Raw genomic sequence first — 12982 nt, forward strand, 5'->3', positions numbered from 1 at the left:
ACACTATTTTAATGTTTCAGTCAAGTCTGCTTTGTCGTATTTGCTCAAAAAAGTCAACAGCCTTAAATTCTTGCTTTAAGTAAGACAATTGTTGAGGCGGCGTCTTTCACGGAATAAAACTGAATTCATGTACAAGTTGTTCTTTTCAACATGAAACTCTTATCCAAGATCTTTGTTATTGCCGGAATATTTTACTCATGTCGAGGTTTGTTGTGGAATTTTACGGTTGGATGTCCTGGATGTTAGGAATGTTCAAAATATTTGCTTTATGACGTACCGTTATCAATTTGAAATACCCTTATAGTTAGTCTTGTTTTGCTTAGATTAGCGTTTTTACGCAATAGGTAGGACCGTTTTAGCAATTTGTTTTTAAATTTAAGAAAGTAAGCACACACTACAATTCAGATTTTCGCGTTAAAACTTAAATTTTTGGCCAAACATGGCTACTAACATAAATATTATAAAACCAAACTCAAATTTGAAATATAATGTCTAGCCAAACGTAAAAGAGACGAATGCACGGAATGGTCATGTGACTATGGGGCCGAATGTTTGATGACATCATCGCTGGTGCGAAGGTGCGTGTGCCCGGACATGCCCTGCTCAGTGGAGGATCAGGAAGCGGAGCTTTGCAGCACTGAGGGAGTCACCTACGTGAACGCTTGCCAAGTGAGGAAGAGAATGTGCGAGCTCCAACGGTGGATTGAGATCCAGCATGTTGGCTCCTGTGGTGAGATGTCTGTCGAATTTTTGTCTTTAAACTTGACATCTCTGTCTGGCTTTGACTCCTCGACACGTATTTCAGATCTGGCTTTTAAATGAAACGGTTTCCGCAAGTTTTTCTCCTTCGCGACGCTTCCAACGCTTTGTTAAATGAAATGCAAATCTGCACACACATGTAATCGTGACTACGACAAGTCACCGCTTGCGACTGATAACTTGTGTCTGTTTTTGGTGACGTTACCACTACAAATGACGTCATGCTGTCCTATTGGCGCCCCTCCTAATCTCTCTTCCGCAACTTAAACTTTTCGCAAATTTGAAATTGTATTTGATGGGGCGCTGTATATTTTCGTTTGTGCAATTCGTAGTTTGTGCGATTGTGCATTCGTTGAGGAAAATCCTGAGGTGTGGGATCCTGTGATCTTTTGTAAAACTGATTTAAATCTCTCTTTGTATCGCAGGAGTTGAAAGATGCGAAGATCGGTGGGATTGTCTCTTCGACGGCGATTGCATTAACGGGGAGTGCGTGTGTGTACCTTGCAGGGACGTGCTGGACCGCAAGGTGTATTATTTGGGAGAATACGCAAACACCGACGGGGCGGATAGGGCACTGAAGCACACTTCGGTTTGTGGGTCCGACGGGATTACATACGAGTCGGAATGCCATATGCGATACCACGCTTGTATGGCGAAGACCATTGTAGTTCCGGCCAAAATGGGCGTATGCCATAACAAAAGTAAGTCGTATATGGGGATTTAATATCTTACTAAAACCACATAAAAATAGGCTTGTCACTCTTTTCTCTAAAAACATATTACATTTATGGCCACTTTTGATAGCTTTGATGTATTTGTTTTACCTATATATCGTCATATGGGTTGATTTAAAAGTGTGGGAGCATTAACCTCTTAAATCAGGTTCGGTAGAACCATGCGTACCTGTCAGCTATGACGTTTCGTGGGTAGGCCTATGTCCTTTCTCAAAGTAGAATTCGAGTATGACGTACGAACGACAGGTGTTCATACTCATACTTCGCTAAGAACATGGCATGAATTATTACATATTAGCTGCCGAGACTTGCACACCTGGTCTCATGCTGATAGTTGTGTTACTTTTGCTCCTATACTTAAGCAAATGTTAATTTCCGTGTAGGTCGTTAAAGATTTGGAACCGGTTCCTCGTAACTGCGAGCTAATGTAAATACCGGAACGATCAAGAAAAAATGTTCGCTGTGTGGCGATCAAATGTCAAATTAGTATGACTATATTACAGCCAGGGTCACACCTATTTGCTTACTGGGCCGCAAGGTCATTTAAAGCGGTCGTATCAAACCGGTGTATGTAAACAGAGTTTACGTTTTGTTTGTAGGAGGTATGTTGCACGAGTCGTTTTCAGTTCGAAGAAGTAAACGGATCAAAAAATAATGAACATTGCAGGATGTAAAATTGCGGGCTTGGTGTTTACTGTGTGTAGACGCCGAAATACGTATAGGCCTATTTATGTTGTGCTTATTCTGTACAATTTGGAAAATTTTTGCAGTGAACCTACACGTTATCGGATAAAAAATACTCTTGAACGAGACATAAACATTAGACCAACCCCGAGTGATTCGTCTGTTTAAAATGGGACCACACACAGACCACACACCCTTTCGCGCGTTTAACCAAAATTATTTCAACCAGCGCAGTAGACTTTTTTATTGTCAGTTTTCGTCAATAGTTCCTATATCAACCGTTATAAATCTTTTGTGTAGGGTTCATTAAATGCCACATGCTGGAAAACTGTTAAACACATTTCATAGCTTTGTCAATAGATGAAGTTTGCTTTCTCTAGACATTGTGTATAGAAGTTTTAGAAAAAATTCATAATTTTGTTGAAAGCCAATCTAGTTACATTCTTTCACAATTATAACTTTCTTAGATGCAACAGACCAATAGTGCATCATATAACTCAAACGAAACAAAATCTGCAAATTTTAGACGACAGATCTCCTGAGGTCGAAGAGCTTTCTCACATCTCGCTTCCCGCAAACAACGTCCTCCCAAGGTCGGTTGTGAGTAAGAGGTACCCGGATTGCGCCCAAGTCCATTTCCAACAGTGCGTGTCTAAACGTCATCCACGGCTCCGCTATATGGGAACATATCAAGTCGTCTCTAACATGGAATATCTGGAAAGTCCAGTGTACAAGTTACTCTATGAAGGGTAAGGGGTCAGGCGACGGTTTTGGATATGACATCAACTAACTTGAACTTGTTCTTTTTCCACTTAATAAAGGCAAAATGTTAGTTCATGTACGGTTCAACACATTCCTGCAAATACGATGTTTACTCGATTTTAAGCAGCGGCTTAGGAAGTTTTCCTTATATTCATTTTGCGGATTACATTCAAGGGCGGCTTACTTTTTTTTAGCAAACGGAATTGTTGTTTGACAGAATAGAGTACATTAATTGCAAAGGCTTACTGTGCCTTATGTTTCAGTGCTACTTACTGTACTATTATACATGTGGCTTACAATCAATTATAATACAGTATAGTTTCAGTAATTGTTTTATTTTGACAGATCAACCGGCGATAGGTCCTGGGAGAATCGTGTGCGCAGAAATAGCAAAACTCCTGTGTACCTTTCCAGAATGGTTACTAAACGGCATCCGAAGGGATCGTGGGTTGTAGGTTCAAAGGTAACCTGCTAACTTGTTTAAGATTAAGATATCTATGATTTCAATTAAAACACTTCACCATTTCTGCGGCACAGATTGGAAGCGGAAAGGGTTGGCTTGGGAACGCGGACGGAGCGCTGCTCCCCCAGGACGTCTCCCACGTTTGGAAGTCGACCACTAAGGGTGCAAACATGACTTGGGTAAAAGAACCATCCGTATCCTTGCATTGCGGCCCGCCTCCTCAACCGAATATTGGTAACTATGAACATTTACTGAGAACGCTCTTCATGAATAATCCCTAGTCTTTTTGTCAATTTAAACATTATATGTTGTTAACAATGATTGTCGCGGTAATGTTGACAATTGAAGCTAATTTGCATTGTTGTTGCATCTTGATACATCAGCAAGGCCCTTGTTCTTGCCCAAAGCGTTTTTAGAATATTTTACCAGAAAATTTCTTTTTAAAGAATGCGTTGAAGCTTACGAATTTGATAAGAAGGGAAAATCCAACTGGCAGAATGTGGTACCCAGGACTCCCTTGTTTGTATTGAAGGTGACGCAATCGTTCAGAAACAAGAGAAGGAAAAAAGTTCGAAAAATCAGAGGTATGCGAGATTTACTGACCTCTGCTGAAGTGGATTTGCTCATTCTAACGTTCATTATTATAGAAAACCGTATAACACATGTGCACAGTTTTGCCGATCATGTTTGCCTTTATCGGTTTGCTGTTTGTTGCAGTTGAAGTTATTGCGAAACGAAAGACGCATCGCTTTGTTTCTTACATTTTAAAACTTTCCAACAACAGGGCCTCATGCGGCTTGCCAAGTCTAATGGGTGCGAAGGTAAATTTGCTTTAAACACAACAACGAGCATAACTGTAAGCCTCAGTGTGCTGTACAAAAACGCATGCAATTTAGCTCTGTTGCGTCATCACGTGGTAATAATTTTCTTAATTGCCATACGCTTTGAAAAGAGCTGCTTTTGAAAGATAAGCCACTGGGAGTTTTTGATTCAGAGTAAAAAACTACACATGGTGAAATGCGAAGGAGCGGTCATTATAAGAGAAGATAAAAAGAAGAAAATGATGAAAGCAGCGATACGCTTCACTGCTCCGCTATACGGGTGTATTGACGTCAGGTACCTTACAATACATTTTCCTTCACATTAAACTTTTACCCAACAACATCATCCAGTTGTTTTGATGTATACTTTCTAGCGTTTAACATGTCTCTTGGTCTTAAAAAGAAGGTTACCGTACTTACTCTGTCTTCTCTGAATGAGTAAATATCAAAATTGTCCTTTTGTTGTATCAATTGTTGGAAACTATTCCTTGGTTATTGAAACCAAATATTTCGTATGTTCACAGTGCTGCCATTTTGTCTTCCCGCTACTATGCTTACCAGGACGACAGTCTTGTCAAAAGAATTTGCTCCGAAGAACTTTAACAAAGCATGGTGTTTAAATTTGCTACATGCACAACTCAATTAAGCCGTCGTGGTAATAACGATTTGCGCAAGTTGCAGATGAGCAATGACGAAATGATGCGTAGTGCACATATCTTCGACAGCAAAAACACAAGAGCACGTTTTCGTTTCAACGTGCGGCTGTTTTTAGGCTATATTTTGTTTGTTTTTGCCATTGTGTTTAAAAGTTCAAGTTGTTTTTTATTTGAAATGTGCTTTGCTTTTCAACTCCGCAAACTTGTAATTAACTATGCTTGTCTTGATTTTGTATGAGTAGAAGCTGCTTCCAGTTTAATTTTGTAGTATAGGGACATATTTAGAATAAAAACTTGAGATTAGACTAGGTTGAATAACATAATAAATATTAAGTTTAGATAATTACGAGGGTTGTTTACAAAAGTATTCAAGTGTAACACCAGTGTAAATTAGTGCATCACAGGCTACTTGACTAAATTTGACAGAAATAGGTTAAAGAAAACTCGTTTTTATAGTAACTACTTGACTAACTCTGCCCAGAATGATTTTACTCTCTGGCAAGTATATACAGTAGTTTCTGGCTCGGGAAAGAAATATCAACAATTTAGGCTACAAGTTACTATAAACCATCCTAGTTTGCAACAAATAAAAATTGAAATTAGAAATAGGTATATGTGGCCCTTTTCAAATTGTGCATGACTCAAGATTCACTACATTAATGGACGTACACCTTTAAGTAATTAACGTGCCACACGTACTTGCGCCAGTTACGCCAGTTGAACGGGGAACAGATCAACCGAGTGATTTTTTGTCAATATGGCTTTAGAGTCTAGAGTACACAAAAAAATGTTGTTCAGGTTGATTTGTTATCATTGCTAAAACAGTTATTCAGTTTTTTACTTTATTCAATAAATAAATTTTATTTTGATTTTATATAATTGATCAACAAGGATCGATGCATTACAAGACCTTGCAGCACAGTCTTAAAATAATTAATCAGTATAGCTGGCTTAAGTTATTGCAAGACAAAATGTTATTCTTTCAGAGAAATTACGCCTCGAAATGAATACTTAAGTTATTGGTAAATGTTATTTAGGCAGTTGACAGCTACTGCACAAAGCCTAGCTCGGTAACCTGTGCTCTAGCGATGAGGTACCATGGTCTGGTTAAAGTCGTGCAAAGACTTTCCTCAGTCGGAGGATAAAGATTGTCATATCATACCATATTATATTATTGATTAACTGCAGACTTTTTAATGTGTAATTGAAAAATATTTTACATTAGCACTTACTACGCAAGTCGCAAGTAGCCTACACCGTTTCAATTCACCAGTTAAGCGGTCAACGCTTAACCTAAATGTTTTTATGTGAAAATAAAAATTGCTAAGTGTTATTTCATATAAGTTAAACAATCTAAATTTCTAAATTAAGTTTCTCTGCCTTAGTTGATTAGATAATAAGTTAAAGATATCTTTATAGCGATAAAATGCAAAAAAGAATTTTTTTCACAATAATTGTTTAATAATTTTTAGTAAATGTTTTAAATTCATTTGTTTAGGTTGAACATTTTTCATAAGGCTATAACAGCTCCTGCTTTCACGAGCTATACGAAACATCTAACTTCATAAAAAAAATAACAAAATCAAGAGCACGCAAAAGGCAAAACTCAAGAATCGTGAAGTGAGCATGTTTCTTGAATTTGCGTGCAAACCTTATGCTAGAATTGTGCAACATGTGATCTTGTTTATTTTCTTAAACTTCATTTGGTTGGTAATCCTGATTACAACATTGTGTTACATTAATAATTCTACGATACGTTACGTAAGCCTGGCGTTGTGCATTTAACCTTCAAGCCATGTCCTTCTGCCCTTGGTAGCATAATCAATTTGCAATCAGTATAGGCTCGGCTCGGTTCGGTCTGTATTTCATGGTAGGATTCGCCGAAATCTCGTGTGTGCACACGCGCTAACTCAAGTGTACAGGTGTGCAACGGTCAGTCAGGTGTGCACCTATTCTATGTTTTCCCGGTGCATTTCGTAGCTAGCACAGCTTGTAGCTGGGCTGGGCCTGTAAATTTATCAATCTGTCTCTAGACTGAATAAATTCTCATCTAATGTTCGGTTAATCGTGTCCGCTCAATAGATGAAAAGACAGCTTTGCTTATTCTTAGATGATTTTAAACAACAATTTCGCTCTGGTGATTGTGACTTTTACCTGTACTCAGCTATGATAATGTCCTTAATGTTGTAGGCATTGGACTCGCCCGCCACTAGATAATATCCAAACAGTTAAGATTAACCTACTGTCCATGTTCAATTATATATACAAATAAGCTGCATTAACTTTTCATTTGTGGTCCCTTTTTAAACTGCAACGTTGTAGAAAGTTTCACGTTGGTGGGTACCACAAATGCAAGGTCGCAGCATAAGATTAGATACGATTAGAACGGAAAGTTTTAGCCATTTGGCGGCTGTTTAATTTTACAAACCAGTGTGCAGGTAGTTTGAATTTGAGTTAAAATTTATGTTGGGTGTGCAGCTGCCATGAAATACAGACCGAAACCATCACAGACTGCAACAAGCCAACAGACAGACAGATAAAGGATAAGTGTGTCATGTGGAACGCATAGCAGCTGCACCCACGAGCTTTTCAAGTGTGTGCTTGTTGCGTCTGCACCCGATTGTCAACTTTTAGGCTGGGAAAAGACCAGACTGCAGAGTATGGCTGTTTTCAGCAAGATTTTGGGTGCCCCAAACCACCAAAAATTACAAGTGTGGTGAGCAAAAATGCTTGGATGCAATAGAAGTGTGCAATTACACAGTTTGACTTATTCTTGAAAAATTAAATCAATTGGAAATTGAGTGCACATTGCACAGAATTTCTTTCCAAGTCATTATGTATAAAATAATGCACCTTAAGTGCAGCATTTAAGCTCATTAAAAGCAGCATTTAGTACTCATATGCCAAACTCTGCAGTCTGGGAGAAAGGTGCCTAAATAAATAAGTTACATTCTGATTGGAATTTATATACTGTAAATAAACAAAAAACTGAAGCAGCAGTCCGACAGTGCACGCTCTTACACTCCTAGTGTAAAATGAGGAACCTGAACGCACTAGGATCATCAACATGCACGCCAATTTATAATAAATAAACAAAGAAAATTCAGTTGTTTAAACGCCATTAGGCCTATATAATAAGTGTCTTTGCACGCCAAAATATGTGTCTTTGCCCACATGATCCTACGTATGGAAAGTTTGTATGATGAGCTGGAGATCTCCGGCATAGCGAAAGAAAAAAAATCATTACGCCTCTGGTGTAAATATCAGCTTCAGCCTTTCTAGCATGGTGTCACAAAATCGTGTCACAAGAAACAAGCATGCAAAATTTGCAAGTGCCATGCAAACCAACGGCTTTCTTATTGACTCCATTCATCACACTGAGAATCAGGCTAGGCCTAGTTGCGGTGGAAAATAATTAGTTTTAATAGTGGGGAGGCGTAAAACATAGACCCTAATTTTTTGGCATAAATCTCCTTGTACTAAAATGCAAGCTTTCCATACAGGCTCATGATTTTTTGTCGAAAACTGTCGTATTTTCCAGTTGGGACTTGCACCCAGTTTTTAGCATCTGCACAACAAGTTTTGGTGTGACACCATCACCATGCACCTACAGATTAAAGCTTGAATTTGTGCTTAAAAGATAAAACCTTACGTTGTTTGTTTTGTAGGAGTGTGCTTGAAAAAGTTAGATAGTTTTCGTGCTAGAATGTGTCACACTCTCTACCAAAGCAGTGTAGCACGCACAGTTTGTGAGGTCAATATTCTGTCTGAAGTCTGAACGTACTATGACATAAGCTATACTGCAGCCAGTCTTTGCCTTGTCATGCTTCCAGTTGCAGGCTTATAGTCTACAACTGACAATTAGTGACTTATTGTGGTATCTAACTCGTAAATCATACTCCACTCTAAACTTACGAGATTTTGTTTATCTATTTTTATTATTTTATTAGAACAAAACATGCAGGAGGTGGTGGCCAATTTGGATCATGTGAAATTTGAGTTGGAATATGCAATTGAGCAGCAAATTGGAGTACAACCTTTACCATTCACTGGCATGGACAGTAAGTAGCATATAACGTTACTGCTTGTTGTTACCTTCGTTATTTTGGTTTCAGACCTTTTTGTGTCAGCATTATATTATACAATGTACTGGTGCAAAGATGTTAGAGAGTGATTTAAATATGTTATTTTTAAATGTCATGCGCACTGAAATTATGTCAGCTTACTTTAAACTTATTTTTATGTTTATAGTCAATGAATTGTTCTTATTATATATAGGCCTATACCATTTAAATGTATGTGGCAGCTGCAATTCATTGCTTTCTTGTATATATATTTATATATATATATATATATATATGTATATATCTTGTATATATATGTATATATATTTGTTGTGCCAAAACAAATCGAGTGACTTAAAATGACAAAAATCTTAGTAATATACCATGGACCACGGTGTACATGACAGTGAAAGCTCAGTATGTTGACTTTGCTTCATTCAAACTATTGGTAACTGACTAGCTCAAAATTTGGTAACTAATCCAATTGGCGAAATTGACTGTGTTTAGGTGTTTGTATGAAAGTCACAAAATAGTGCTCAGCATTATGAGGTTTTTTGTTACTGTTTTGGGCACTTGCGATTGTGTACGCTGCCAACGTAATATGACTTTATCATCCTGTCTGAGTTTGTTCGAAAGACATCTCTCAGCATTTCACTTGGATGTTAAACTGTTTTTGTACTGTCACCTATCGGGCCTTGCATTATATAGCAACAGTTGTTCTGTAATCTCGGCATGTAAACTACTGTTTGACTTTGCCTTATCCGTTGGTTGATATGATTGAGTTATCTCTACTGTTTCTGTGAGGGCTATATATATAGTTCTTATGAGTTTTGAGTATAAATTTATGATCATACAATTTTATATATATTGGCTTTGAAAGCAGCCCAATAAATGTTCAACTATGCAAGAAACAAAGAAGAAAAAATTTTCAACTTTGAGTTGTCTCAATGCAGGAATTGCCTAGTTTTCTTAGAAAGTGTGGAGTGGAGTGGTGTTCAAGTTAATGTTATGTTTATACAAAAATTATTTAGTCTGGATTGATTTGGCATAACAAAGTATTCAGATATATTGTCATAATATTGTTTTCGTTGTAAAACTTGCGTAATTAATTTCTCGTATCTTATGCAACAACTTACAGAATCAGGTGCGCCCATCTGTCATTTTTTCAAGTTAAGCGTCTGCCAACGAGGAGCTAACTGTCCGTTTCGTCATGTAGTTGGAGACAAGTCAGTTGTGTGCAAGCACTGGCTGCGTGGACTGTGCAAGAAAGGGGATCAGTGCGAGTTTCTTCACGAATACGACATGAGCAAGATGCCAGAATGTTATTTTTACGCTAGATTCGGTAACTAACTGTATTTTCTGGTAATTAAACTAGTTACATAAAAGCAAAGATGCTGCTTGTATATATGTTAGACCTATTTTGCTTTTAGTATAGAGGCTGTTAGTTAGTGTCTACCAACCAAATTTTATCACCAAATCTCATATGTGCTATATACAGGTCGTTGCGACAACAAGGATTGTCAATACCAACACATTGACCCTGCTGATAAAATAAAGGACTGTCCGTGGTATGACCGAGGCTTCTGTAAGCATGGTAATTGCTGCTAATTTTACCATATATATCTCATGCTATCAATTTAAAGGAACTGTTAAAAGTTATTTATATATATATATGTTTATATACATCGTGCAGCATCACGGTTTGGATTTTCCATAAATCATTGTTTAGGATTGGCAGAAGCTTTGTTGTAGTGCAGCAATCATGCTGGCACCATAAAAATTAAAAAATTAGTTTCAGGAATTTTTTTATGTAGGTTCTGTGAATAGAAAATAATTAAGAAATAGAAATCACACTAATTTAAACTTTTAAACAAATGACTTTAGGTGGCAAAAATGTATAAATGATAAAATTATATATTGCTAATATTATCAATCAAAAATGTACTTTTTTAGAATGTATCTTTTTTTTGAAAACAGGAGCAATGTGTAAGCATAGACATCGAAGAAAGATCATGTGTATGAACTACCTCGTTGGATTTTGTCCTGAAGGTTCAAAGTGCAAATTTGCACAGTATGTTTCTTTTACCATAAATATTTCTTGCACTATTTCTTTGTTTTTATTCTAACAAGTAACGTTAACCATTGCACATTGTCGCAGTCATTCATGGTCTTATTAAATGAGTGTCTCGAGTCTCCTTCACGCTTAACCATTGTACTTTATTTTAGCCCTCCTTGGGAACTACCAACTATAGAAAACAAGGGTGTAAAGTGTTTGGTTTGTTCAGAATTTGGTCATCGAGCAAATGCGTGTCCCCGCCATCATAACAAATATGTGAGTATTTTTGGTTACAAGTAATCACTGCGATTAGTAATAATTGTTACGCACATTTAGAGATTCAATAACGTTATGAAGTTAATTTCATGTCAACTTTATGTTTAACTCAAAGCTGATAGGAGCCGCTACATTACTTCGAGTTATGCAAAATTTGAGTTTTAACAACTTCGTGTAATTTAGTTTGCTCAATAGCCATTTGGTGTGACCCACTACATTGTTTCAAGCTATTCAAAATTTGAGTTAAATAAAGCGTAGGTTTTCAACTGATAGAATTCCCTTCTTACAATCTCATAGGAATCCAACGCAGATGCTATGGCAATCGGCGCACCTTCACTAGTCAAGTCATCGCCTCTACAAGTGAATGTATCCAAGGCAAGTATTGTTTCGTTTCTCTGGCCATTTTACGTGATAGATTTAATGAAGTTTACTGTTAGAGCAGGTCTGCTTTTGTGGCCTGCAGGCGCACACAAACAGTTTTTGCCTCCCTCGTTGATGTAATTGAATCTAATTGTATGTGGCGGTTGGCGATTAATGCCATGAGGTTTTTCCAATTTAGACTGTCAACAGGGAGGAAATAAATAATGTAGCCGATTTGACGAGCCAATGCTTTTTTATCAGAAATTTGACATGATTATTTGCAGCCCGCCAAGGCATAAGAATAATGTAACACACTTTTGGGCACCCTTATGCCAGAGCATGTATGTTTTGTGTACTTGTACCAACGACAGGAAAGCAGCAGTTTTCCCCGATAGTTTCTCGCAATAAATTTACCTGTTTATTTCTTACAGTTGGTAGATGAACTTTTCCAGCAGCGGAATAATCGCATGCAAGTAGCGGGTATGCCGCGCATGGACACAAGCAAACCTCCAAACGTTCCATTCAAGCCTCCAGTTTCTCGAGACCTAAGCCACATAACCTGCTTCCGAGTACGTGAACCGCTATAAATAATAAAACTGATAAAAATAAACTGATCCATAGAGTGGCCCGGTTTAGTTTTAGAATCAAGATGTTGGTAGTTCCAACTCATACTTAAAACGAATACAAGAGTTAAAACAGTAGGAAACTGTTCGGCTGTGACTAACGAAATGTTTTCTACTGTTCTATCTCTCGTTTTTGTTCGAAATATCCGGTTCTGTTTCCTATTTGTATTACAGTATGATTTCTTATGCGGCTGTTATTATCTGTTTATTGTAGTGCGGACAGAAGGGCCACTACGCGAGCAGATGCTTGGAAGGTGGCGGAATATTTTCCTCGTTGCCGTTCCGCCCCGCTTCTATCGGACCGTCTTAATAAGACTACCTCTTAGTGTCTTACACCCGAACGACAGTTGTTAGTCTTTCTGAGACGTGCAAGCACGTTTTTCTTGGATGGTTGAACTGTCCTACATATATTTTGACCGTTGCGCTGGAATCAACCTGCCAAGGCGTCATTTTTCCTGTTCTTTGTGATCGCAAATGTTGCTGCGGATGTTTCTTGTGCTATTTGCGGTTTTTCATTCTGTGTCCTTACCACCGCAATATGCTCCTTTAAGCACGAACCTCGATTTTTTCATGGGTTTTGCCGTTTGTTGGTCCAACTTGATGGAGCTTACGCAAATAAAGAAAGTATTTGCAAAGTGTCTGGTTTCTATCGTGTCAAATACTCTTGTGCTTATTCCTGCTCACTGTTTGTGTGCGGTCTGTGGATTTCTAAAGATGTTTGAAA

General features: G+C 37.8%; 2 protein-coding genes across 2 annotated transcripts; both read left to right on the forward strand.

The window, feature by feature from the left end:
• On the forward strand, positions 1-5145 carry LOC143452012 (uncharacterized). The gene is made up of 10 exons (XM_076952820.1): positions 1-205; positions 497-730; positions 1185-1460; positions 2704-2926; positions 3285-3402; positions 3477-3636; positions 3849-3986; positions 4120-4223; positions 4397-4518; positions 4748-5145. The coding sequence occupies exons 1-10, from the start codon at positions 151-153 to the stop codon at positions 4824-4826; spliced, it is 1509 nt and encodes a 502-aa protein (XP_076808935.1). The 5' UTR covers positions 1-150; the 3' UTR covers positions 4827-5145.
• A 1226-nt stretch (positions 5146-6371) lies between these two features.
• LOC143452520 (cleavage and polyadenylation specificity factor subunit 4-like) lies at positions 6372-12896 on the forward strand. The gene is made up of 9 exons (XM_076953524.1): positions 6372-6499; positions 8830-8940; positions 10082-10285; positions 10442-10537; positions 10921-11014; positions 11170-11275; positions 11573-11650; positions 12067-12204; positions 12473-12896. Exons 2-9 carry the CDS (start codon positions 8838-8840, stop codon positions 12566-12568), a joined length of 915 nt encoding a protein of 304 aa, XP_076809639.1. The 5' UTR covers positions 6372-6499; positions 8830-8837; the 3' UTR covers positions 12569-12896.
• Positions 12897-12982: the final 86 nt, after the last annotated feature.

This window comes from Clavelina lepadiformis, chromosome 4 (genome assembly GCF_947623445.1).
Source record: "Clavelina lepadiformis chromosome 4, kaClaLepa1.1, whole genome shotgun sequence".
Taxonomy (NCBI): domain Eukaryota; kingdom Metazoa; phylum Chordata; class Ascidiacea; order Aplousobranchia; family Clavelinidae; genus Clavelina; species Clavelina lepadiformis.

What these genes read in the sequence shown, in the direction of transcription:
- LOC143452012 (XM_076952820.1), top strand. Translation starts at nt 151, where the DNA reads ATGAAACTCTTATCCAAGATCTTTGTTATTGCCGGAATATTTTACTCA. An exon ending in CGTGGGTTGTAGGTTCAAAG is followed by an intron (nt 3,403 to 3,476) that starts GTAACCTGCTAA and finishes TCTGCGGCACAG; the next exon opens with ATTGGAAGCGGAAAGGGTTG. An exon ending in AAAAGTTCGAAAAATCAGAG is followed by an intron (nt 3,987 to 4,119) that starts GTATGCGAGATT and finishes TGTTTGTTGCAG; the next exon opens with TTGAAGTTATTGCGAAACGA.
- LOC143452520 (XM_076953524.1), top strand. Translation starts at nt 8,838, where the DNA reads ATGCAGGAGGTGGTGGCCAATTTGGATCATGTGAAATTTGAGTTGGAA. An exon ending in TCAAAGTGCAAATTTGCACA is followed by an intron (nt 11,015 to 11,169) that starts GTATGTTTCTTT and finishes ACTTTATTTTAG; the next exon opens with CCCTCCTTGGGAACTACCAA. An exon ending in CCCGCCATCATAACAAATAT is followed by an intron (nt 11,276 to 11,572) that starts GTGAGTATTTTT and finishes ACAATCTCATAG; the next exon opens with GAATCCAACGCAGATGCTAT.